General features: G+C 45.3%; 1 protein-coding gene across 1 annotated transcript in view; it reads right to left on the reverse strand.

The window, feature by feature from the left end:
* The window catches only part of LOC144127799 (uncharacterized), a 482,923-nt gene that overhangs the window by 413,837 nt on the left and 42,124 nt on the right, over nt 1-26,962 (reverse strand). Inside the window, exons 3-5 of the mRNA XM_077660716.1 lie at nt 16,525-16,575; nt 13,831-13,922; nt 6,927-7,038 (exon numbers count right to left, since the gene is read on the reverse strand). Of these exons, the coding sequence (XP_077516842.1) occupies nt 6,927-7,038; nt 13,831-13,922; nt 16,525-16,575 (255 nt within the window). The remainder of the gene's footprint in view (nt 1-6,926; nt 7,039-13,830; nt 13,923-16,524; nt 16,576-26,962) is intronic.

Consider the following 26,962-nt stretch of genomic DNA (forward strand, 5'->3'; position numbering starts at 1 on the left):
GACTTGTATCTGTAGTGAGGACCCGCCCTTAAGAAGTTCTTGCAATTTGACGTCCGTAGTCTGAGCCTCGGCGAGGACGCCAGCTGTTATCTGCGACGAGCTGATAGCTGCCACACGTAAAAGCGCGTCGGCGACCACGTTGTCCCTCCCGCTGACATGTTGGATGTCGGTGGTAAACTGGGCAATGAACAAGAGCTGGTTGTGCTGGACCAGCGGGAGTTTGTCGCGGCGCTGAGAGAAGGCGTGAGTCAGAGGTTTATGATCGGTGTAGATAGTGCAGTGCTGTGCTTCGAGAATGTGGCGAAAGTGTTGAACTGCTTCGTATATTGCCAGAAGTTCTCTGTAGTAAGCTGGCGAACTCGACGGGGCGGGGGTCGTGGTTTCGTTGGTGGGACTGGCCTCAAAAGGGGCCGTTTTCCGAACTGAGTTTCTTGGAGAAGAACGCCAAGGGATGCCAGGTGTTATCTATGTGTTGCATAGGGGCGGCGCCGACGACAAAGTTAGAGGCGTCCGTGAAAAGTCCCAAAGGAGCGTCTGGCATGGGATGGGAGAGAAGTGTGGCGGTGCAGAAAGCAGCTTTGCATTCTTCGAAAAGTTGCGTTAAAGCCAATGTCCACGTGTCCGGTGTCCACGGTTTCCTCGTAGACCAGCCAAGGCATCATGGAGGGGAGCCTGGTGGTTGGCTACGTGTGGCAAGAAACGCCTGTAAAAGTTCACCATGCTGAGGAAACGGTGAAGGTCTTCAGCGGTGGTGGTTTCGGGGTAATTTTGCAGGTCTGAGATGCGTTGCGGCAAAGGTCGAGTTCCCACTGATGAAACTTCATGGCCGAGGAATTTGACGACTGAAGCGCAGAGCGTGCTCTTTGGGACATTGACGAGTAGGCTGTGGTCATCGAGGCTTTAGAAAAGCAGATGAAGGTGTGTGTGTTGTTCGTCGGCGTTACGGGAAAAGACCAGTATGTCGTCAAGATAGACGAAGCAGAAGTCGAGGCCGCGGACGACTTCATCGATGAAGCGTTGAAAGGTTTGTCCAGCGTTCCTCAGGCCAAAGCTCATGAAGGGAAACTCGAACAAGCTGAAAGAGGTAATGATTGCAGTTTTTGGGACATCGTCCGGATTGACGGGTATCTGCGTGTAGGCCTTCACCAAGTCAAGCATGAAGAAAACGTGGCAGCCATAAATGCAATGGGCGAAGTCCTGTATGTGGTGAACGGGGTACCTGTCCGGAATGGTGTGGGCGTTGAGGGCAGTAGTCTCCACAGGGCCGCCAGCCTTCGGTCTTCTTCGGGACAAGGTGAAGTGGCGAGGCCCATGAGCCGAGCGGCGGGCGATTCCCTCACAGAGCATGGCTTCGAACTCTGCTTTGGCTATGCGCATGCGGTCCGGGGCAAGGCGATTGGCGTGGCAGAAAACCGGGGGGGCCTGGGGTGGTCCGGATGTAGTGCACAGTGGTGTGCTGCACATCGCATGGCAACCCGCTAGGGCACGTAAAACCGGGAAATTCGGAGAGGATGGCATGGTACGGTGAATGATTTTCAACACCGAGTACTTTGATGCTCGGCTGGGGGGTAGTTGTTCGCTGTTCTGGCGAAGAACGTCCCGTTGTTGCGTCGGCAGTCCAGAAGGAGGTTGTAGTGCGCCAAAAAGTCTGAGCAAATGATTGGCTAGGTGACATCGGTGGTGACAAAATTCCAATGAAGGCCATGGCGTAGGTTTTTAAACTGGACGTGCAGGCGGAGCAAGCCGTAAGTATTGATTGTGGACCGGTTTGCCGCGCTGAGCTCGAAAGACGTAGGAGGATGGGTACCTTGAAAGTGGGCTCGAGGGTAGCGGCAAATGTCGGAACCACTGTCGACAAAGAACCGCTGCTTTGTAATTTGGTCGGTGATGAAGATGCGACGGCCTCCAGGTTGGCAGCTCACAGCCGTGTCTACGAGCTGCCGTTGGTGTTTCCCTTATGTCCAGCGGAGCAGGGCGGTCGACATTGTCGTGCTCTGTCCCCGAAGCGCCTATGGTAGTAGCACCGGCCGTCGTCACCAGGTTGCTGCGATAGGGTGGTGTTACGGTGACGGGGTTGCGGGTGGCGCGTCGGCAAGTGTTGATCCAGGCATCATTGAATGGAGCTGAGCTGTCGATTGATATCGTCGATAAGACGCGCAAGCCCTGTGGTGTTCAGCGGTGCGGCTACAGCCTGGACCGTGGGCGACAACTGCAGCAAAGAGACCTCGATGACATGATCAGCGATCCCAGAAAGTTGGTCGAGAGGTAGCGTTAGCTGAGCCTGCAGAATTGCCTGGACGTGCGGTGGAAGTCGCTGAAGCCAAAGTGCTCACAGTAAGGAATCCTGGACTTCCATTTTGCCCGCGAGAGCACGCATGCGGCGGAGGAGCTGCGAAGGCTTGCGCTCAGCAAGTTCTGCGGACTGCAGTTGTCGCACCTTCTGGTCTTCCGAGAGTGACAGGTGGCGGATGAGTTCAGTCTTGAGGTGTTCGTAAAGGTTGGCCGTTGGTGGGTCGGCAATTAAGGATATCCCGTACCTCGTTAATTGGCGTAGCGGGACTCAAGGTGGGCGACGACATAATCGTAGTGGGTCCGGTCTTGCGTGACTGGTCTTGCAGAAAACTGGGCTTCGACTTGACTGAACCATACCTCGGGCGAGTCGGCCCAAAACGGTGGAAGCTTGATACCGACACGCCAGACGTCGTGCGGGGCAGCGTGCGGGATGCCGTCTGCTGGGGTTCTGATGACCTCAGCGGAGCCGGCAAGATGCTGCTACACGGAAGCATTGAGTTGGCCGTGCCGTTCCTGAAGCTGTTGCTCTTGCTCGTCCATGGCGATGCGTTATTGTCCGTTGTCCGGGCCTCCAGATGTTGGATGTCCTTTCTGCTGAAGGACGAATCCCAACATAAAAACGTAACAACTGTTTATTCGATTAGCGATGGCAGCGGACGAGCATACCCATGCTACGCACGTCTCAGTAGCGGAAGGAAGAAAGCCGCTCTTCCCAGTCAGGCAGCCTGTTTTTGCAGCCACCGTCGGTGACGCATGCCTAGAGTAACACATGCGTCGAGTGACACAGCGGTGGCGCTGTGTTTTATCCGTAACGCAGTCCAGCGTGTGGCCGTTTTACGCTGGGCCGGATGATAACGAGGCAGAAGCTGCGCGGAAATATGTGCAAGAGTGTGTCACCACAAACTGTTACCTCCAACTTCTTTCCTTAGCGATGGAAATTACATCCAATCAAAATTATGAGAAAAAAAAATTATGGGAGCATCTAAGCAAATCTTATAATCTTATAACGTGTAAATGCGAGAGCACTGCTTGTCGCTTAGTGTGTCTCTGAGTTGTTGGAGGCTTGGGGGTGAATGTCGTTTCGCTCCAACAGACCACTTCTCAAGTTTCGCTGCATTGCTATGGTCACGTACTTTATCGGCAGTGAACTGACACCTCTGGCCAGGCTTTCCTGTCTCACATGATGATGTGGACGCAAGCAATTCAACTTGTACGATGAAGACTCCTTAGCACCGCAACTTCACTCTCCGAAAGCTGAAGGCCAGCTGACGGCGGTGGCAGGGACTTTCCCTTTTGTGTAATCTCTAGCTGCGTTTACAGGGATACGACACTGGCGCATTGTATTTGCAGTGTATCTCACAGAGACGATATGCCACTGCTTGCATATAGCTACCACCCCAAATCAGGCGGGACATCTCGCCCAGTGCATGTGGCAGAGTGGGCCCATGGTCTGCTTTGTTATCCGAGAGAGGGGGCATTGTATAGCGACCCCGGGGAGAAGAAGGAGAGGCGCCTCTAAACCTGCTTCCGTTCATCGCAAAAGTTGAATTGCCCTTCTCGAAGGGGCAAAATGAACACAATCGTTGTAGGCATCAGTCAGGGCCACATGTTCAATAGGGTGGCTAGATGAGTAGGTGTGCCGACCGGCAAGGGACAAAGCAACAGTTCCGCACACCTCGACCTCACGACAACAAAACTGGTCCTGCTCTTCTACGCCTGCCGCTCGGATGCGTATTGTCTGCTAACTATCGTGGTTACATTTGGCTCTTCACTCACCCCAATTTTAGCTCACAGCATTAATTTTAGTGCACTAGCACTTATAGTGGCCTCATTTAGTTGCTGCGTTTGTCTGCTTGTCTGAAGCCAGTTTTGCGGCAGGCAGCAGCGCAATTAATTGTGAAGGACAACCTGCATCGCAACCCAACCCAAGCTACCCCAAGTTCTACCTATGGAAGCATAGAAGGGCCATAAAAGGGCAGTGGCGCATAGTTTGACCGCTGCACCAGGAGTGGTAGGAAGACTGCCAGAAAATAACCAATTCTGCACATATGGACACTAACCCATTATCACTGTCCGAACAACTGTCATCCATGAACACTGGATCTGAACACCAGAACCAAAGTGAAAACCAAACAGCTAGCGCACCTAATTTGCATTTGGCCTAACTACGCAAAATCGAGCATATTCTTTTTTGTGTGTGTTGACTATCACTAGACACTACGGCTGAAGCCAAAATTCACAATTTGGAAACGAAATGCTAAAGCTAAATAACAGCAGCTACATTACTTTCTTCTGTTTCCGTCAGCTCTAGCACAGCACAGTTCGCAACAGACCCAGTGAAGAAAAGAATTGCTTATAGCCAGCTTAAAGCAGGTGAGGAAGAGGCCTAAATTTTCATTGCTTTTGAGCCATGATGTCCCAAGTCATTTAGAAAATGCGAGTTGTCCACTATCTGGCTAAAAAATAGGTGCTAACTCCGCCTGTGTGTGAATGCAACTTTGAGGAGCAGTTCACCGAATGTACAGGACTACACATCTGCCACTGCATGCTCTTAGGCCACCAAAATCATTTTCTACGCGGCATGCTATGCAGCACAAATGCCATGGGGAGTGCTCGCGTGTTTTGGGGGCTGGTGCTCCTGTTCTAGCTGCAACAGGGGCCACATGCCAGCCTGTGTGAAAATGGGAAGCCCCATTTTGGACAGCTTCGCGATTGCTTGCGCATTCACTCACTCGATTAGCGTGACAAACATAGGCGATCAAGTTTACCTGACCACTTAGTTCTTTTCTGCACCCAGGGGTTTCCCAAGGAATTGAAATTAGGGAAGGGTGTTAGGTAGACATTTTTATTTTTATTTGTGTCTGTCGCGTACTAAGGGCCCTGTGCACGACTCACAACAGCGTTGACGCAGCTCTTAAATGTTTTTTCTGGTCCCGAAACTCCGCCCAGAGTTTCATATAGGCACACCACGGGCAGAGAGCGGGCACGAATGGCTGCGCAGGCCTTGTTCACAGCAACTGTTTCGCGGTCAGCAGGCTCACATTCGCTTGGTATTTGTGCTTTCTGGGGATTGGTATTTGGGCTTAGCATGGACACTACTTTACTGGTTATCGCCTGAAAGCTTAACTGCGACATCGAGACAATAAAATCCTGTGCGATCGACGGCGGCCGCTAGTAAACCTTGCTAGTAGCGGCTGTTTTCTGACCAACAATTCACGTGCTTACTCTTTCTCGTTTCTTTCTATAAAACCAATTTTTGAACATGGGCCCAGCCTGAGCACTCATTTTCACCGCAACTTGCCTGTAATGTTACTCTGGAAGATCTAGCGCAGTGTCAGGGTCACAGCTCTCTCAACCAAGTCCTTGCTTTCATCGAAGTGCATAAGACTGCTTACAGCTGGTGCTTACCTTGTGAGAAATGCTGCAATCTGACTAATGCTGAAAACAAGGCGTTGTAGCGGCATTTGAAGAATCGGAGTGCGCACTACAGAAGCGATCACATGACGAATGCACCAGCAGTTTGATTGTGCTATCTCAATCTTTTTTTTTTTTTTTTGCTGACACTTTCGGAGGTGGGAGAGCCAGCTGCTGAAGCCTCTTGCTACACAAGCCATTTATTTACACTCTGTTACGCTGTGACGAAGGGGGCACTGACAAGTGCCAGGAAATTTTGAAATGTTAAGCCTAGTTGGCTCATGGTTTTGCGTTGCTGTGTCGGCACGTCTGCCGATGATATTAGACTCAGGTTAAGCCCTCATCAAGTTAAGCTGATCTGCACATTGAAGAGTACAACTGTCTAAAATGCAACATTGTCACAGATTCTTCGAGTATCCATGGGACAGCGCCGGGCCCGAGTTTCAGCTTCTCGTGTTGCAGTAACACTGCTTCTCCATTGACCACAAACTCATCAGGCCGAATTAAATCTGTGAGACCAAATAACTCTCGCAGACACGCTTGGAGTTGAAGGTAAATCCATCGCTTTCCTGTAAGGGAAAGCGGTGCTTGAAATATTTGCTTGAAATTGACTGCTTGAAATATTTTACGCTGCTCGGTGTCGCACGGCAGACAGAACAGCGAGGCCTTTTCCTGCACACCTCCACAGCCAGAGCAGCAACCCATCATGCAGCAAGTATTCAGCATCGCAGGCTTGCACGCCATGTGCAATGCGAAAGAATGCAAAATGCAAAATTTCGGTTGGATGTCAATGTCCATAGTATCCACTCACTCACCTGCATTAATGAAAGTTAGTTCCATGCCGTACAATGGTGCATATTTAGACAAGACTGAACTACCCAGTTTTCTGAGTTGATGATTGATACAATAAGCACATGGTTTCCTTGTGACACAGGAGGAGAGATCAGAGGGTTCGGTGGGGCAGACACTGTGCAAGTGTTCTCTTGCATACACGTCACGGGGTTGCAGGAATGAAACACAGCTATGTGCCACACTATAACCTTGGGACAGGTCACAAAAACTTGATCAGATTATGGGGTTGCCTGTTCAGCTCAAGCAGCTCTGCTGAGTTTAGACAAGGCAGGGCATAGAAAAAATAAGGCATGTGACCTGATGGGCAAGTCTCAACTTGTCTACCACAGAGATGTCAAAACTTGAAGAAAAAAGCAAGGCTAATGTACCAGTCCTTGATGCAACAACACCGGCCACGGCAGCAGTGTCCATACCAGCCAGCATCGCCAGCAAAGAGAGCTGCGCTTCAGTCTTCACCGAAGGACCACCTGACAAGCACACCTGCGTCAAGTATACGGACGACGGCTACATCAGTTGTGACAGTGGACAAAGCACAGACTAGAAAAACACCTGTAGTAGTGTCTGTACACCAAGATGCTGCAATTCAGCATTCACACAAAGTACAGAAAAACATAGATAACGTCCTGTAAAGGTCTGAAGTGCTGTGCTTTATCCCGTTTTTGCCGCAAGCCCGCTAATGCGATGGCCCTTTGGAGCCGAGGGCGATGCCTTTGCTTAAGAGGTAAAGCACAAAAACCTGCCTACATGGACTGAGAGGGGCACTTTTGCAGAGGTGTGCAATACAGTCACGTGCAGGCAGTGTCTAACCGAGGCACTGGCCTGCACCGTTTCTTTCCAGCATCTACTTCAAGTAATAGCAAAACTTTGCAAAGGTTATTTGAAGGCCTGCTTCACTCTTCAGTGAATGTTTGCCATGAGCTCTCCGACCCACTGAGGCGACACCCAACAACACTCCCCTAACACCCCCTTCAAAAAGAAACGATTTTGGTTACAACCAATGATTCAAAGGCAGATCTTAAGAACTTGGAAGCCAAATTTGATGCTAAACTGGTAGCCCTTGGATGCTAAATTGATAGCTGGGAGGAGTGGTAGACTGCTACGATCTGAGGACCCGGTCCAGGTGACGACCGCCATGGACCGGGCTGCCGACATCACGGATTGAAAGAACACGAATGTTGAAGTGCAGTGGGATCATGTGGGGTACCAGAGGCCTGTGTGCCCCAAACATCATCATCATCATCAGCCTAACTACACCCACTGGAGGGCAAAGGCCTCTCCCATGTCTCTCCAATTAACCCGGTCCTTTGCCAGCTGCGCCATCCCTACCCGAATTTAATAATCTCATCCACCTAAGTAACCTTCTGCCGCCCCCTGCTACGCTTGCCTTCTCTTGGAATCCACTCTGTTACCCTTAAGGACCAGCTGTTGTCTTGCCTTCGCATTACACGCCCTGCCCAAGCCCATTTCTTCCTACTGATTTCGACTAGGATATCATTAACCCGCGTTTGTTCCCTCACCCACTCTGCCCGCTTCCGGTCTCTTAATGTTATACCTATCATTTTTCTTTCCATGGCTCGCTGCGTTGTACGTAACTTAAGCTGAACCCTTTTCGTTAGCCTCCACGTTTCTGCCCCATAGGTGAGTGCCGGTAAGATACAGCTGTTGCACACATTTCTCTTAAGGGATACACATACCACCATGCCGTGTTTTGCCATACTATGCCACGTTTCACATACCACCAAACAATTTTAAGATATGTGAACCGTAATGGCAAAGAAAAACTCTGCACCAGATTTAAAAAATGGTGAAGAAATCATTTCTCACAACGAAGAGAAAGTTGAATGTTCTAGCCGTTATTTTTCATCTGTATTTATGCCGTCTAGTTCACGTGAGGTCTCGCTTTCTTTGTCTGCGGAGATTGACCGCATGCCGGAATTCACTTTTTGTGTTAGTGGAGTCTGTAAATTGTTGAAAGATGTGAACCAGGCCAAGGCGTGTGGTCCTGAAGACATTCCCGCAGCAATTGTAAGAAATTGCATGGATACGTTATGCTTTTACTTTATGGGGTTGTTCCAAAAGTCCCTCAATGAAATTGTCTTGCCATGTGATTAGAAGTTAGCGCGAGTTGTTCCTATTTTATGAGTGGTATGAGAAACTCCGTTCAGAACTACAGACCAGTTTCCTTGACTAGTATTCCCTGTAAAATTATGGAGCATGTAATATATAGCTGCGTCACGACTCATTTAACCAAACATAATCTCTTAAGTCCCTGCCAACATGGATTCAGGAAAGGTTTATCGTGCGATACACAGTTGGTAGAGTTTACCCACGATTTGGCCTTGGCAATTGATAAGCAACAGGTTGTTTTCTGTGTTTTCCTAGGTTTCCGCAAAACATTCGATGTAGTTGCGCATAGCCTTCTCCTTACCAAATTAAAAGCTTATAAGCTTGACTATAATATTATTAAATGAATTGCCGAATATTTGTCATTACGAAGGCGGGCTGTTGCTCTGAACGGTGTTTTTTCCCAATATACACCAGTGACTTCGGGAGTTCCCCAGGGTTCTGTGTTGGGTCCACTGTTTTTGCTCTATATTAATGATATTTCAATTAGTATACAGTCTTCATTTAGAATGTTCGCTGATGATTGTGTTGTTTATAGAGCAATTAGTACAAATTCTGATTCACAAGTCTTGCAAGATGATTTAGATACCATAGCAGGTTGGTGTGCGCATTTAGATATGCCATTAAATATAAACAAAACTGTTTACATCAACTTTACAAAAAAACGCGCTTGTCATCCGTATAGATATAAAATTGGTGACATTACCTTAGGCACAAGTAAGGAATTTAAGTATCTGGAAGTCCCTTTTACATCTGATTTACGGTGGAACAGGCACGTTAACTATATTGGAAATAGGGCGGCATCAGTTTTGGGTTTCTTGAGGAGGAATTTCAGTCATCTTCCAAGAAACTTAGAAACCCAGCTCTACTTCAGTCACGTTCGACCAATACTTGAATATGCGTGTGTTTGTTGGGATCCCCACACAGCTGAGCTTATAGACAAATTAGAAAAAATTCAGAAGAGGGCAGTCAGATTTCTTCTTGGAAATTACAGCCGGAAACTTAGCCTGACAGAAAGCAAACATGAACTTCAATGGCAAGAGCTAAAAGATCGTAGAAGAAATGCTAGATTAAAATTTTTTCATAACATTTATTACTCTAAAACAGGCATCAACCGCGAAAAGTATATCCAGGCACCAAATTATATATCGAAGCGACTGGACCACGATTTGAAGGTGTGACGTCTTGTGTTACTTTTTTTTTGTTAGAACTGTGCGAGAATGGAACAGTTTGCCATCAAGCACTGTGTATATTTCAATGAGCAATGCTTTTTACCATGCGTTGAAATAATATGTAAAGTGACAGTTGACGTTTGTAGCCCCCCTGCTGTAATTCCCTATGGGCGATGCAGGTATCCAATAAATAAAAATCCAATAAATAAACATATTTGTAACCTGCTATTCATGATCAGAGAGAACTGGCCATATGCGCTCCACCCCAATCTTATCCTTCTGGTTATTTCCCTCTCATGATCCGGATCAGCTGTCACTACCTGCCCTAAGTAGACCACTTCCAACACCTCTTTGCCAATTGTGAACTGCAGTTCCCTTGCTAGACTGTTGAACATTACTTTGGTTTTCTGCATGTTAATTTTTAGACCCACCGTACTGCTCTGTCTGTCTAACTAATTGATCATGATTTGCAGTTCACCTCCTGAGTGACTCAGCAAGGCAATGTTGTAAGCGAATCGGAGATTACTTAGGTGTTCTCCATTAACTCTTGTCCGGAACTGTTTCCAATTCAGGCCTCGGAATACCTCCTGTAAACATGCGGTGAATAGCATTGGCGAGATCGTGTCTCCTTGCCTGACGCCCGTCCTTATTGGAATTTTATTGCTGAGTTTATGGAGGACTATAGTAGCTGTGCAGTTGCTATATATATCTTCCACTATTTTGACATAAGGCTCATCTACACCGTGATTCTGCAATGCCTGTACGACTGCTGAGGCTTCCATTGAGTCAGATGCTTTCTCGTAGTCAATGAAGGCTATATATAGAGGTTGGTTAATTCTGCACATTTCTCTATCACCTGATTGATAGTGTGAATATGATCTATTGTGGAATATCCTTTACGAAAGCCTGCCAGATCATTAGGTTGATTAAAGTCTAAGGTTGCCCTGACTCTATTAGTGATTTCCTTAGTAAATACCTTGTGTAGGCAACAAACAGTAAGCTAATCAGTCTGTAATTTTTAAGTTCTTGGCGCCTCCTTTCTTATGAATTAAGATAAAGTTAGCATTCTTCCAAGCCTCCAGTACGGTCGAGGTCATAAGGCATTGCGTATACAAGGTGGCTAGTTTTTCTACACAATTTCCCCTCTGTCCTTCAACAGATCTGCTGTTACCTGATCCTCACCAGCTGCTTTTCCCCTTTGCATTGGTTCTAAGGCGTTCTTTACTTCCTCTTTCGTTACTCGCGGAATGACGGATTGCTGTGTGCTACTGTCTTTCTCATTAGCGCTCTGATTGCATTGGCTACTGTACAGATTTGTGTAGAACTCTGGCTACTTCAACTGTCTTATCCATATTGGGTAATGACATTGCCCACCTTGTCTCTTAATGCATACATCTGGTTTTTATCTATGCCTAGTTTCCTCTTCACCGCTTTTAGTCTACCTCCTTTAGAGCATGCTCAAACATGCTTTAGAGCATGTTCTTTAGAGCATGCTCGATTCTCTTTATATTAAACTTCCTTATGTCGGCTACTTTGCACTTGTTTATTAACTTCGATAGCTCTACTATTTCTATTCTGTCTGTAAGGTTAGATGCCCTTATGCTTTGACGTTTCTTAATCAGATCTTTCGTCTCCTGAGATAGCTTGCTGGTATCTTGTCTAACCATCCTACCGCCTACTTCTGCTTAGCACTCTGTAATGATAGCTGTCAGATTATCGTTCATTGTATCAACATTAAGATCGTCTTCCTCAGTTAAAGCTGAGTATCTGTTCTGCAACGATATCCTGAATTCCTCTATTTTCACTCTTACTGCTAGCTCGTTAATGGACTTCCTCTTCACTCGCTTCTTCCGTTCCCTCTTCAAGTCTAATCTAATTTGGGACCTCACGATACTGTGGTCGCTACAACGCAACTTTCCGAGGAGGTCCACATCCTGAACGATGCCAGGTTGAGCGCAAAGTATGAAGTCGATTTCATTTTTAGTCTCACCATTAAGGCTCTTCCAGGTCCACTTCCTTTTCTCTCATTTGCGGAAGAAGGTATTCATGATCCGTAAATTATTTCCTATCTGCGAAGTCTACTAATAACTCTCCCCTGCTATTCCTAGGACCTATCCCATAGTCACCCACCGCCTGGTCACCAGCCTGCTTCTTGCCCACCTTCGCATTGAAGTTGCCCATCAGTACAGTGTACTGTGATTTTACTTTGTTCATTGCCGATTCCACGCCTTCATAGAAGCTTTCAACGGTCTGGTCATCATGGCTGGATGTAGGCGCGTAGGCCTGCACCACTTTCAGCTTGTACCTCCTATTGAGCCTAATTACAATAGATGCTACCCTCTCGTTAATACTATAGAGCTCCTCTACGTTGCCAGCTATATCCTGATTAATGAATCCCACAGCCAGTTCTCGTCTATCCGCTAATCCATGATAGTACACTATGTGACCATTCTTTAGTACTGTGCACGCATCACCTGTCCTCCTAACTTCACTAAGCCCTATGACATCCCATTTAATGCCCGCTAGTTCTTCGAACAGCACTGCTAGGCTAGCCTCACTAGATAAAGTTCTAGCATTAAACGTTGCCAGGTTCAGATTCCAGTGGCGGCCTGTCCGGAGCCAGAGATTCTTAGCACCCTCCGCTGCGTCACAAGTCTGACCGCCGCCATGGTCAGTTGCTCCGCAGCTGTTGGGGACTGAGGGCCGAGGGTTACTTGGTTTGTTCATAGAAGTTTTTGACCACGTACTACACCAGGCTGGCAAGTCCTGTTCTGGTGAGGAAGTGTGTTGTCGGTTCTGGTCACCGAGGTCAGGCCGCACCCCAGGCCTGCTTATGGAATTCCATCAACACGAGGACTTTCTTTTTTTTTTTTAACCCGGTGAATTGCACTGCACCAGGATTCAAATCCCAGTCCTCTTGTACGTGAGGCAGACATTTTACCTCTACGCCATCGCTGCGTAGACTAGTTACACAGCCACGTAGTTACACAGTCCAAAAAAGAACAGAACCAGAATTGCAATATATCGAGGAGACAACAGACTGAGGATTGGAGTAGAATCAGAACTGGAATAGACTGCCAGGTGAACAAAGAATGGCATTTCCTCCGTATCAACCTAACTCATTGCTCCGTATTTTTCTTTTCTTTTTAGTGTCCTGGCCCCTCGCAGCAAAGCACCGTAGAAGAGCCCCTATGGCGGGTGGCTGCCGTTGCATTTCAGCTCGTGTTGTGTGTCCTCCCATATGTGGCCCCCTGGCGTGTGTGAATATGTGCAGTTGGTCGCTGAACCCGTTGTTGTGATGCGTACTGTTCACTCGGGGGCACCACCACGTGGGTAAATAAAAGGCACGCAAAACTGGGATGGCCCCGACTAGCATGTTGTTCTTTATTCTTGTCCGGGAAAAGTTCCCGGCCTGGATTATCACAATTATGCAACTAGGATTTCTAGCAGTTCTATATGCAGTAGCCAGAAAATCATGTTTTCCAGGAACCTATTAACCGGGAGAAATATAATGCAACCCTATCGGACATTTTTAATGCCTGCAGTTTTGAGGGTATTAACTGGGAAGTCAAATGAATCTAGAAGATATTAACTAGGTTTTACTGTAGTTGAAATTTTGTATATTTGGCAAATATTCATGTGTGCAAGGTTTTGCCACACTCAACTGCATCACACCAGTTTCTTAATGTACTGCCGCTTAAATGACACACAGGCTACGGTAAACACCATAGTGTGCCAACAAATCTTTCATCTTAAACTAGATTCCCCCTCGCAGCACATTTGTGATCGCATCATATTCATGCCCATATGGCATTTGTAGAAAAGACAGATGCGAGCATAACATGAAGCATGTGATGAAATAAATTATTAGTGCAAAGAGTGATAATTACAGCAACCAGCAGCCTCCTCAGAGCCATATGACATCACCCAAACCCTCCTGCTCTGTCCATACGAATGAGACGATGGCAGAACTCACACCATCCACCACCTCTTCCACGGCTGAGCGGACCAGTCTGGGAGCCTCGGGGCTTCCCGACAGGGAGAGGAAGGTCAAGGCACAACACACACCTGCACATCGACACCAAGACAGGTAAGAAGAACCACAAGCCAAACAGTGCAAAAGGGAATGAACAACTGCACACAAAAAAAACATAGCCAAGCGAATTCTGTTGAGGCTTGGCTTAGTCTCTTTCCCCTCCCACAAGAGAAGGAGGGCACACACAAAGAAGAAACCTGTGCAAGGAACAACAAGTGATGTTCCAAAGTACGTATAACATTTACTTTACATTTACTAACATATTTACTCGCGTAATTTGCGCACCCCAACATTTTTAGAAAAATGCTTTAGCTGCATATTTTGCGCTCCCTCCTGTGCAAGCCCACCAGCATGCACGTGGGTGTGCACAGGGCAGGCATGGGAAGATCAGCATGGCCATGTATCCGCGTGAGGCTACAATAGGCGAGTGAGTGCTGTCAAAGAAAGTCGGTGATTCGCTTTTAAATTGCTTCAGTAATAAAAATAATTCTAGTCGATTTGCATAGTTAGGCCAAATGCAAATCAGGTGCAGTTTGGTTTTCACTTCAGTTATGGTGTACAGATCCAGTGCTCACGGATGGCAGTAGTTTGGGCAGCGATATTGGGTTAATGTCCATATATGTGAAACTGGTCGTTCTCTCAATTCATAGATCCCTGGGAGTCTTCCCACCCCTCCTGGCACAGTGGCGCATTTGTCAAGCGATGGGCCACTGCCCATCTCAGGCAGGCAGGCAAGGCAGGCAGGGGCAGGCAGGTGTGTGTATTTGTGTGTGCCTAGGCAGGTAGCCCACTGCCAAAAACAAGCTTCAGACAGACAAACACACAGCACCTAAACAGGAGGAATGGCCACTATAAGTGCTCAATCGTGCCAGCAATCACTTTCCCAAACAAATGGCTGTGAGAGCAAACTTCAGACAATCTCTGAAGCGTGCATTCCGGCACAATCCAAAACTACCAAACTATTCTATTTGCCACTACTCAGCCCGCCCACATGCGAGGGCACCATTTGACTACTTTTATTTCCATTTGCCTCTGACTACTGATTTTAGGACCATATCGCTTCGTGTTTACTGCTTTGAGATGTGCATTCGCTGTCATGCCATCATGCGGGGAACTACATAATGTCGGTCTTGGGGGGAGTATGCACAGACTTCATTCATTCTTTTATTTTTTCTTCATAACATGACATACGCATTGTGAAAGGGGCCAAGAAGAAAAGCCGTTTAATTACAGCTTGAAAAAACCTTGGTCCCTTTGGGATTGACCGCAACAGGCAACACAGGTAAAGACACGACACTTTTACAAATGACACAGTACATTTCAACAAGTTCCCCGCAAGTACTTCTCTAATAAAGCACTGGCAGATTGTCCTGATTGCCGCTTTTAGTTATTTTTGTTTTATAACTGATTCGCTGCTTTTGTTCATGTTTAAAAGTAACCCCTCCTGAGGCAATGCCCAGCAGGCACTGTAGGTATTTGTAATTAACTAATATATAAATAAATAAATAAATAAAGCGCTGTATTTATGAAGCGTGTGTTGTGTATTGGTAACATACGAGTAAATTAATAAAACAACGCCGTCAGGTTCCGGAAATTTAGTTCTTGCAACACCTATTTCTGCTTTCACGTATTCATTTAGCAATCGAGGCAGGTTATTTCTAAGCATTTGAAAGCCGTACATAGAATGACATTTGACACTTTCCATCGCTCACTAGTATTATACGCCATGTTGCCTAACGATTGATTCCAAGTGTGACGTGTCAAGTAATAGCATAACTTCTTTCCTAATGCTGAGCAAGTAATATTGCAGGATTTTTATTCATACATAATGGTTACAGGAATAATCTGGAGCTTTCTGAAGATTCTGCACTAGAATGAAAAGTGGGCATATCATTAATGACTCGTAAAATCTTCTTTTGCATTCTTAAGAGAATACTAAGATTTTTTCTCTCGTTGTGTTCCACATCAAGTGAGAATAACTTATGTAGGATGAAAATAAGGTGTAGTAAAAAGTTATGTTTGTGGACATTAGAAAGACGTTATGATTTCGCTTGTTAATTTGACATGACGATTTCATTTGTTAATTTTAAATGCGCGAAAAAGAAATGGACGGAGGGAAGAGACGTGTGTCTACGTCTCTTCCCTGCATCCATTTCTTTGTCACGCTATCTTCAAATGAATTGCCACAAACTCGCCCAAGCTCCTACATCGGTGGATTTTGTTTGAGCATACCAGTAATTGAACATCTATTTGGTTATTGAATATCGAATTTCTATGAATGCCTATTTGGAGCAAAACTTTTTTTTTATCAGCGAGGGGCGCAAGTGCAGGATCGACTTATGCACGGCAATATACCAAATACATTGTGCATTATAACTTTTGTAGGGTTTCTTAGGACGTGTTCGCAAAATATCCGTGTATTGCGCACCACCTTTTTGAAGCCTTAATTTTAGGAAAAAAAGTGCACAAATTATGGGAGTAGATACGGTAGTAATAATGCACTTAATGCTTCTAACACATTACAAGATGACAGGCTGTTATTATCAATTATTTCACAGGGTCATGAGCAGCACTTTATATACATTACATTGTTATCATAGTCGGCACAATTGATGCTCATTCTTACACACTCACCGTCGCAAGCTGCTTTCCTGGCTTCTGGGTCAGGTGTTTGGGCCATGAAGGCTGAGCAGAGAAGACAGGGAAAGATAATATTTAAGCAACATTGACCTGACAAGAAACGAGCATTTTTAATAATCAGCCTGACTACGACCACAGCCGGGCAATGGCCGCTCCCTTGTCTAACCATGTCCTTTGCCAGCTACGGAGATCGTATCCCCACAAACTTCTTAACCTCATCCGCTCACCTAACTTTCTGCAGTCCCCCTGCTATGCTTCCCTTCCTTTGGAATCCACTCAGTTACTCTTAGGTACCAGTGGTTATCTTGCCTTTGCATTACATGCCCTGCCCAAGCCCATTTCTTCCTCTCGATTTCGACTAGGATGTCATTAACCCGAGTTTGTTCCCTCACCCACTCTGCCCGCTTCCCGTCTCTTAACGTTACACCTATCATTTTCATTTCCATGGCTCACTGCGTTGTCCTTAACTTAAGCTGAACCTCTTTTCTTTAGCCTCCATGTTTCTGCCTCACAGATAAGCACCAGTAAGATACAAATTAAGAAGTTTGCAGGCATAGGGTGGGCGCAGCTAGAAAACGACCGGGTTAATTGGAGAAACATGGGAGAGGCCTTTGCCCTGCAGGGGGTGTAGTCAGGCTGATGATGATGATGAAGATATAGCTGTTGTATACTCCTCTCTTCAGGAATATTGGTAAACTGCCATTCATGACCTCAGGGTACTTGCCAAATGCGCTCCACTACAGTCATCCACTCCTCGATCCGTTATTTGAACTTAATCCACCATCCAGGCTCTCTTGCTGTTGTGTCACCTGTGGCTGGGAGTTTACAAATGCCTACTCCACTTAAACGTAATGGCAGACTCTCCTGCGTGTGAGAACTGTGAGTGCGATAAGACAACTGAGCACCCTGTGACAACTGCCCTCAGTTTAAGATTGAGTATGTTGTCCTGGCTGCCGTGCTCCGCAGCTTAGATCCTCGCCCAATTGCTGAAGCCAAGATTCTGGGTCCTTGCACTAAACCTTCATCTAGAAGACAGCTGTAGAAGACAGAAGACAGTTCTTGAAGAACAGGACTGAGTTCCAGGTCTTGAACGTTCAGTGTGTGCCCAGTTAGAAATCCTCTCATCCCTTTCTACGTCTCCCTCTCCCTTTCTACCTCTCCTGGGAAAGGGGAACTTTCCCGTGTGTTGGGTAGCATACTGGGTGTTGCCTAGTTAACCTCCATGCCTTTCCGTTCATCTTTCTCTCCCTCTCTCACCGCTTCCAGCGCCCGGCTATCAATTGCAAACTGCTGTTCCCTTCCAAGACTGTTCAACATTACTTTAGTTTTCTGCACTTAATCCATACTAGAAATGATCACAGCTTCAAAGATCTACCTTACACCTCTGGGACTAAAATTTTTAAAAAATTATTTCTCTGTTCAGACCATTGAAGACTGGAATGGCTGAATTGCGGATGTGGAATGCTGCAGCTCTGCACATGGATTTTACAGAGCTTTTTGCCGCCCGCAATAATGACCCTGGTGCTGCGGGCTTGTTTTGAAAAAAGAATATTAGACCCACTACTCCGCTTTTCCTGTCTAACTAATTTATCATGGGGTACAGCACACGTCTGCAAAGAAGAGCTCACCGATGCTGTTCTTTCAGGTGGCCCTTCTGTTAAGTGCATTACTAGAGGCACCGTCCATAGAATCCTGGCTGAACCCTAGCTGGACTGACAGACGCGAAAAATGGATGTGGTAGCCACTTCTGAACAGCTGCCGCCAGCTCTGCTGGCAACCAGGATGGTTTACACGTGTCGATGCTATCGGTAATAGAAGCATGATATGTCTACTACCATTACACTGCCCTCCACTGGGGCACAGCACCACGTCTGCAATGGAGAGCTCACCGATGTTCTTTCAGGTCAGTTACGCTGACTGCTCCTACTGCCGCGTAAAAAGCAACAATCGTTTCCTTATAGTAGTATTGTGCCCCAGTAAGTGGTCTGTCGCCTTTATGAGCTGTGACAGGTTTCTAAAAGACCTGCTTTGTAGGATTTTGTTGCTCCTGTCAGGGAATTCCGGACCTAGCACTGAAGAAGTCCTGGCAGCTGCCCTGGAAACCGTTCAAAGAATTGAATCGGGCCAGGATGATATTCGCAACAATCTTCGAGCGTTAAAGAATTTGCAGGCGTCTGTTGCATCAAACTGAGACGGCTTTCACCTCAAATTTGCATGCTAGAGGTTGACACAGGTGCTCTTAAAGAGCAGCAGTGCTTCGTCAGTTGAGACACCAGAGGCTGTACTTGGCATTTCTGACAAGTTAAAATCATGAATTGAATCGCGCTACGATGACGCCGAGGACTGCCTGCGCCATTCCAATCTACTTTTCTTCGGCCTACCTGACACCTTACACGAAACCTGGTCATCCGCTGAGACTAAAGTAATAAGCCTATGCTCGGAGACCCTCAGTGCAGCAGTCGAGTCAGCTCAAATATAGCGTACACATCGCCTTGGGAAGTACCAAGAAGAAAAATGCAGACCAATTATTGTCAAATTTGATCTTCAAAGACAAACAGCAAATTCTGGAAAAGGGGCCCAAATTCGAGAATACAGGTTATGCTATACGAGAATATTTTTCTTTGAAAACACGGATAGCAAGAAAACGCCTACTTGAGTTTGCAAAGTCACAGAATGCATCATACAAACTTAATGTAGACAAACTGCGCATGGGTGAGTGACACCACCTACGTGTTTGACGCTGTATCTGGGAGTGTGGTGGAAAATCTTCAAGCACCAACCAATCGTTAAAAAGGATGACGTTTAGGCCCCGGCTTACGGGGGCCTTGTTCACAATGAAAGAAAGACAGGAGTGAAGGTAAGTTATATAGGTTTCATGATATGACGCAAGCAGCGGGAGTATATCGGGGGTAGATTGCCTTCATTGCGATTAAGCGTGTTTGCCGTCGTCTGAATATAAAAAGATTCTAGGTAAAGCCTTGTCGTCTTGCTCTTTTCTTTCCCGATTATACCTGACCAGACGGGTTTCCGTCGAACCCTGGATTTCATCTGGGAGCGTAGTTCGACTGACAAGATAGCTCATACGGGAAATGACGGCTGGTACAATAAATCAATCTAACTCTTCAACTTCATCTCTTATGCACACGCCATAACTATTACAGTTATCATGCACTAACATGCGTAGTTTGCTACCTAAACGTGTTGAACTAAGTTCCTTCCTAGAAAATAGTGAGTGTGACACTTTAGCATTAACTGAAACGTAGCTTAACCCTGATGTTTCTGACCCTGAAGTACCACCCGATATTAATGACTACGTAATCTACCGCAAAGATAGAGAAAACAAAAGAGGAGGAGGTGTCTTAACAGCCATCAGAGAGCGCAAAGCATCCCATCTCGTTAGCCTACCCGGTACTCTTGAGATTATCTGGATTTGCATTAAGTCGTCATTCGTTAACTCAATAATAGACACATCAGTAGAGTCAGTTCTTGGGCTAGTTGGTATTCCTGATTCACGTTCATAGTATTCCAGCGCAATGGCACATAGCCAAGGAAAAGAAGACGAAAAAGAAGAAGGACGAACACAGCGCTGTGTTCGTCCTTCTTTTCCGTCTTCTTTTCTTTGGCTATGTGCCGTTGCACAGGAATACTATGAACGTGAATAGACACATGTTACAGACCGCCAGAGAGCTCCGATGTCTTCATATCTCATTTGCGCGATAGCCTCACTGCCATTAGAGACAAATTTCCCAAAGCTAATATATTTCTGATGGGCGACCCTAATTACCCGGACATTGACTGGCACAACCTCACCTCTAGCTCTCGCTGCTCCAAAGAATTTATCGACTTAACATTGGATTTTCCGCTTACACAATTAGTAAACCAACCTACACGTGGAACTAATATTCTTGACCTCGTTTTAACGTCATGTCCTGAGAGCTCGAGCACCATTTCTACAAGTGAGAGATTCAGTGACCATCAGATTCTTACTTTTACAGATAACGTCCCATCACATGCACAGCTGTTCACATCTATGCTCATCTTCAACTACAAAAAAGCGGATTGCAGTGCCATTAACACTGGTCTGCAGGAATTTTTTTGCTCATACCTTTCTACTTTTTATTCCCGTACTGTCAATGAAAACTGGACCATGTTTAAAGAAAAGTTGCTGGAATTAATGCTTACTCATATACCACAAATTTCATTTTGGGTCAGCATTTCTAAGCCATGGTATCACAGGCCACTCCGCTCACTTAAGAATAAAAAGAAGTGCTCATTCAAAGCATTCAAAAAATCTAGATCCCCCTCGATGAAACTGCAACAGAAACACTGTGAAAAGCAATACTGCCGTGCCATCCGCAAAGCGAAGCAAAAATTTTATACACATGACCTTCAAACTATTATGCACAGCAACCTGAAAAAATTCCGAGCTAACACGCAGGCCCACATCGCTCTACAGGATGATGCCGGAAATTTCATTACTGACGAAAAAAGTGCAACTATCTTTAACAATTATTTCACATCAGCGTTCACCCAAGAAGATCATTCTAACATTCCCGCCACCACCGATGTCGAATACAGATATATGACCCCGACTGAATTGACCGTCGAGGGCGCCAAGTCATTAATCAAAAACCTTAAGTTGTCCACTAGCTCTGTTGCAGATAGAATTAACGCCAAGATCCTTAAACTAACTTTAAATTTAAGTAGCTTAATCCTGTATCACATTTTTCAGCAGTCCCTATCTAAAGGCAAACTTCCGTTTGATTGGAAAATCGGCAAAGTCATCCTTGTGTTCAAATCTGGTGACAAAACTAATATCAGTAACTACTGACTGACATCTTTTACAAGTATTGCATGTAAGCTACTAGAATATATCATAGCTTCAAACATTGCGCCCCATCTTAAACAAAACAGATTTTTTTGCCCTCACCAACATGGTTTCAGAAAAGGACTATCATGCGATACAAAACACATGGAATTTGCTCACGATGTTCTGTCTAACATGAACGATAACCAGCGAACTGATTGTATATTCATTGACTTTTCTAAGGCGTTTGATCAGGAAGCAGATAGTTGTTTATTTGCCAAACTCTCCTTGTTAAATATCGACTCATTAACACTATCATGGATTAGAAATTTTCTCTCATTTTGCAAACAATTCACCTCTATAAATAATTGCTCATCCTCCCTCCCTGAAGTATCGTCCGGTGTTCTCCAGGGTGTTCCCCAGGGTGTTCCCCAGGGGACTTTCAGCCATAAACTGTCAAATTCCTCCTTCACCTACTCGCTCAACAGACACCAAGTCACAACAGCGTCTTCATACTACAAACCTTTCCTGGTTGACGCACATAAATAAAATCACAGCTGAGGCTTCACGAACCCTCGGATACTTAAAACGTAATCTTTATAGTGCACCATCTGACACTCGAAAACTGGCTTACCAGACATTTGTTCGTCCGCAACTTGAGTTTGCATCACCCATCTGGTCACCTCACCAAGTATATCTAACACGTGGCCTCAAATCCATACAGAACCGTGCCGCACGCTTCATCGCTCGCGATTATAACCGTCATTCCAGCGTCCCTAATATCCCATTATCGCTATCACTTGTGTATTTAGAACCCCGTCACACAACTGCACTCCTTTGCTTATTTCATAAAATGGTTTTCAGTTTTCGCAGTCACACTCTGTCTTTGTCACGGCCATGTCGTACATCACATCGTCTCCAAAATCAAAACAGCTTTGAGTGTATTTTTGGTCGTACTAAAGCATTTAACATGTCTGCCTTACCACGTGCCATAAGCCTTTGGAATAGCCTTCCTGACGAAGTTACTAACAGCAGAAATCCTGCCACGTTTCGAGATATAACCGCCATAATCGCCTAATATCTTGATTTTATGTGCTTTTACCAGAAAACAATTTTACTGCTCTATAATATGAATGAAATTGTGCTTTTGCTAATTTAAGTGAAAAATGATGTTCCATTTCCATCTTCACGAACCCTTTACGAAATTTACTTGTATTCTGCTAAATATCTCTTGCTAACTATTCTATAACATTTCTTTTCAATCGTTGTTTTGCTCTAACGCTTTCTGAATTCATGTGTATACTGCCTTAATCACATAATGCTCTTATGTAAAATAAGCCTGTGAGTAACTTGAATAAATAATTGCAATTCATCCCCTGATTGGCTCAGCAAGACAATGTCACCAGCGAATTGCAGATTACTAATGCATTCTCTATTGACTCCTATCCCCAACTGTTCCCAATCCTGACCTCTGAATATCTTCTCTAAACAGGGGGTGAATAGCATTGCCGATCCTGTTTCCCTGCCTTTCCTTATAAGAATTTTATCATCGTCTTCGTTAAGCACTGAGATAGCTGTGCTGCCTTTATAAATATCGCTTCCAGTATATTTATGTAAGGCTCATCTACAGCCTGATTCTGTAATGCCTAAACGACGACTGAGGTTTCCAATGAGTCAAATGCTTTCTCATCTCTTGATTGATCACCTGATTGTTAGGGATAAGAGTTAATAGAGAATACCTAAGTAATTTGTGATTCATTGATGACATTGCCTTGCTGAGTCACTCAGGAGATGAGCTGCAAATCATGATCAATGAGTTAGGTAGAGCAGAACGGCGGGTCTAAAAATTAACACGCAGAAAACCAAAGTAATGTTCGACAGTGTAGCAAGAGAACAGCAGTTCACAGTTGGTATAGCGAGGTGCTGGCAGGTAGAGACCAAAGATCTGAATCACAACAGTGAATTTCAAAGCACATGGGGCGTGGAACCGGCATGGCTGAAGCACTGCCGCTCACGTTTTTCCTGTTGCTTTTGCAGACACATGGCGTCTCCGCTTTGAAGGAATGTTGCGGTTGCACCGTTTCGTGTTCATCTCCTACGAGTTCACCCTTTTCGTCTGAGATATGCGCCGACGGATCAAGGAACGCAACATCGTCTGCTGCTGCCAGGGAAGATTCGACGTGCGTCGCCGCTGACTTCGGCAGATGTGCCGTACCGGTCTATGAACACTGGTGCAGTGATTGCCTTATCGACAGCCTACAAATACCGGGATCTGGCAGTCAACCAGGGGGGCGTGGAACCGGCATGGCTGAAGCACTGCCGTTCACGTTTTTCCTGTTGCTTTTGCAGATTAGTAACACAAACTTGCACTGTTTTCGCGCGCATTTCGTTTTGCCGGTTCCACCCCATGTGTTATTTGCTTGTCTCAGAACTCACTCGCAACCGAAAGGTTACTCGCTTCGTCGTTTTCGGTTATTGCGTCGTATTTCCTTTTATCTGTTGCTGCTACTTCTATGTGGTGATGTTGAGCCTAACCCAGGTCCGTCTACCGCAGAAACTCTGCAGATGCTCCTAGATGGCCAAGATACGATCAAGGCCAAGTTGAGTGCAATAGAACTGACCCAAGTTGAAAGTAAGCGAGCCATGCATGATCTCGGCAGCCGTATTGCATCGATAGAGTCAAGAATAGCGAGCCTTGATGAAATGAACTGTGCAGTTGGTGAATGGAAAAAACGATTTGAAGATCAGCAGCGGATGTTGAGTTCAGTTGAGCATCTGGAGAACCAGAGGAGGCGTTGCAATTTGCTTTTCTTTGGTGTCGAGGATACAAAACCAAACGAATCAAATGAGGACTCAGTAGAATGCGTAACTGATGTGTGTAATTCGAAATTAGGCGTTCAATCCGTAAAACTAGAAATTGCTCACAGGTTAGGCAGATTCAAGTCTCGTAGCAACTGTCCTTTAAAAGCGATTTTCGCCTCATACGCTGACAAGCAGAAGGTTTTAAAGAGGGCTTATAAATTAAAAGGAAGTGATGTCAGTATTTCAGAGGACTTTTCTGAGGAAGTACGTAGAAAGAGAAAGTTTCTATGGCAGTTCGCAAAATCACGAGAACAAAGTGGCGACAAGATCAGCCTCAGGTATGACACTCTTATTATAAACAGCGAGAAGTACTTGTTTGATGATAATACAAATGAGGTCGTACCGATAGTAGGTGATAAGGCCAGTGCTACAAAGGATGTAGTACCGGTTGAGTGACGGTGTCGGCGTAATGCAACGCTTATTTCCTTTCTTGTAATTAACTGTCGTAGCATTAAAAACAAGGTTGATGAATTTGCAGCTCTAGTTGATATGATGAAGCCGTCCGTTATTCTCGGCACTGAATCATGGTTAGCAAATGAAATTGCAGATGATGAAGTATTCCCAGATCGCTTTAAATGTTATAGAAATGACAGACACTTGCATGGAGGAGGTGTATTTATTCTTGTGGATGCTACAATTTCTTCTTACCAAATAAATGTTGCCGATGAATGTGAAGCTGTATGGTGTAAACTGGTGCTTAATAACAACAAAGTTATAACTGTGTGTTCGTTCTACCGCCCGCCTGATTCATCAGTTGATGTGTTTGCGCAGCTGGCGGGGACAGTTGACGCAATTCAAACAGATTTTATGGTGATCGCAGGTGATTTCAATCTGCCTAGCATTAACTGGACTCATCAACCTCACTTCCAGTCCTTTACGAGTCGCTCCTGCCAAGAACTGATCAACTTGGTTGAACTTTATGCATTGCGTCAAACGGTTCTGGAACCGACACGTGGGGATCACATCCTAGATTTGTTGTTCACAAATCAACCTGAATTCGTCAATTCCACTCAGGTGCTACCTGGAATAAGTGATCACAGTGCTGTGCTTTGTGAAATGAAAGTTGAACATGTAAGGAGCGCTGGTACAGCACATAGGCGAGTATATAACTATGAAAAAGCAAACGTAAGGGAGATAAATGAAGAGATTTAAGGATAAGATGTTTGAACTGAGGCAGTGCTTTGTTCCGGCATGGATATTAACGAAAAGGAGGAGTAAAAGTAAACCATGGTTTACTCGGGAGCTACGCAGTATTACGCGCAAAAGGCAACGTGTTTACGTTAAATTTAAAGGAAATCCGACGCGTGAGAATTGGCTCAAGCTGCAGGAAATTGCCGCAAGAATGAAAGTTGCTGTGGCAGCTGCAAAGAATTCGTTTGGCATTTCAATGGAGACGAAATTAAAAGAAAATCCAAAGGAATTTTGGAAACATGTAAAGAGAAATGGAAAAGACTCTGTAACTATACCACCTCTTGTTTCTGGTGACACCTTTGTTGATGATGATGCACAAAAAGCTGAGTTCTTTAATAAATATTTCAGCTCTGTTTTCAGCTCTGAAATCGAACATGCTGATATGAATACCCCGAGTTTCCAGCCAGTGGCGAGTGTTATGGATGATGTTGTGATCAGCATCAACGGCATACAGTCTCTGCTGCAGAATCCGAAGATTGCTAAGGCTGGTTGTCCTGATGACTTGCCAAACAAATTCTACAAATTGTGTGCTGAGTCGGTTGCACCCTACTTAAAGATAATTTTTGAAAAATCGCTTGAAGAATCCTGCCTTCCAGATGACTGGAAAATTGCAAGTGTTGTGCCAATCTACAAATCTGGCCCTCGCAACACTGTATCAAATTATAGACCGGTATCTCTAACTTCAGTTGCGTGCAAGACACTCGAACATATTTTGTTCACCAGTATAGGAGCACATATGGACGCACATTCATTGTTTAATCCTCGTCAGCATGGTTTTCGAAGGGGCCTATCGTGTACTACGCAGCTGACTGAATTTGCGCACGATCTGGCTGAGGCACTGGACAGGCGACTTAGCGTGGACTGCGTGTTTTTGGACTTTAAAAAGGCCTTTGATACCGTGACGCATTCTTTACTAATTCAAAAAATGCCTTTTTACAATATTAGCCCTCAAGTGATATCATGGGTAAAAGATTACCTATGTTTACGGCAGCAGTTTGTGGTTATGAATGGCGCCGAGTCTCAAAGAGTGCAGGTTGTGTCTGGTGTTCCCCAGGGCTCCGTGTTGGGACCACTATTGTTCCTGCTCTACGTGAATGACATTGGTGATGGAATAGTATCTCAAATGCGGTTATTTGCGGATGACTGCGTTCTTTATAGTGTTGTCACTAGTGAACGAGATGTGGAAATGTTCCAAGAAGATTTGAACAGAATCTCAGAGTGGTGCGTTAAATGGAATATGAATTTGAATTTGTCCAAGACTGTCCATATGAAGTTTACAAGAAAGAAAAACCCTGATGTGTATTCATATGTTGTTAGGAACACAATGTTAGAACAGGTATTTGAATTTAAATATCTAGGCGTTTATTTTACTCCTGATTTGAGCTGGCGCCGTCACGTCGATTATATCTCTGCTAAAGCATGCAGAAACTTGGGATTTCTTCGCCGAAATGCAAGCACTTTTCCACTGTCATGTCGTGACATTTTATTCAAGACTTATGTCAGGTCGGTTCTGGACTACGCGTGCACTGTCTGGGACCCGCCTACTGCTAGAGATAAAAATAAGTTGGAGAG

This window comes from Amblyomma americanum, chromosome 4 (assembly GCF_052857255.1).
Source record: "Amblyomma americanum isolate KBUSLIRL-KWMA chromosome 4, ASM5285725v1, whole genome shotgun sequence".
NCBI classification, from domain to species: Eukaryota; Metazoa; Arthropoda; class Arachnida; order Ixodida; family Ixodidae; genus Amblyomma; species Amblyomma americanum.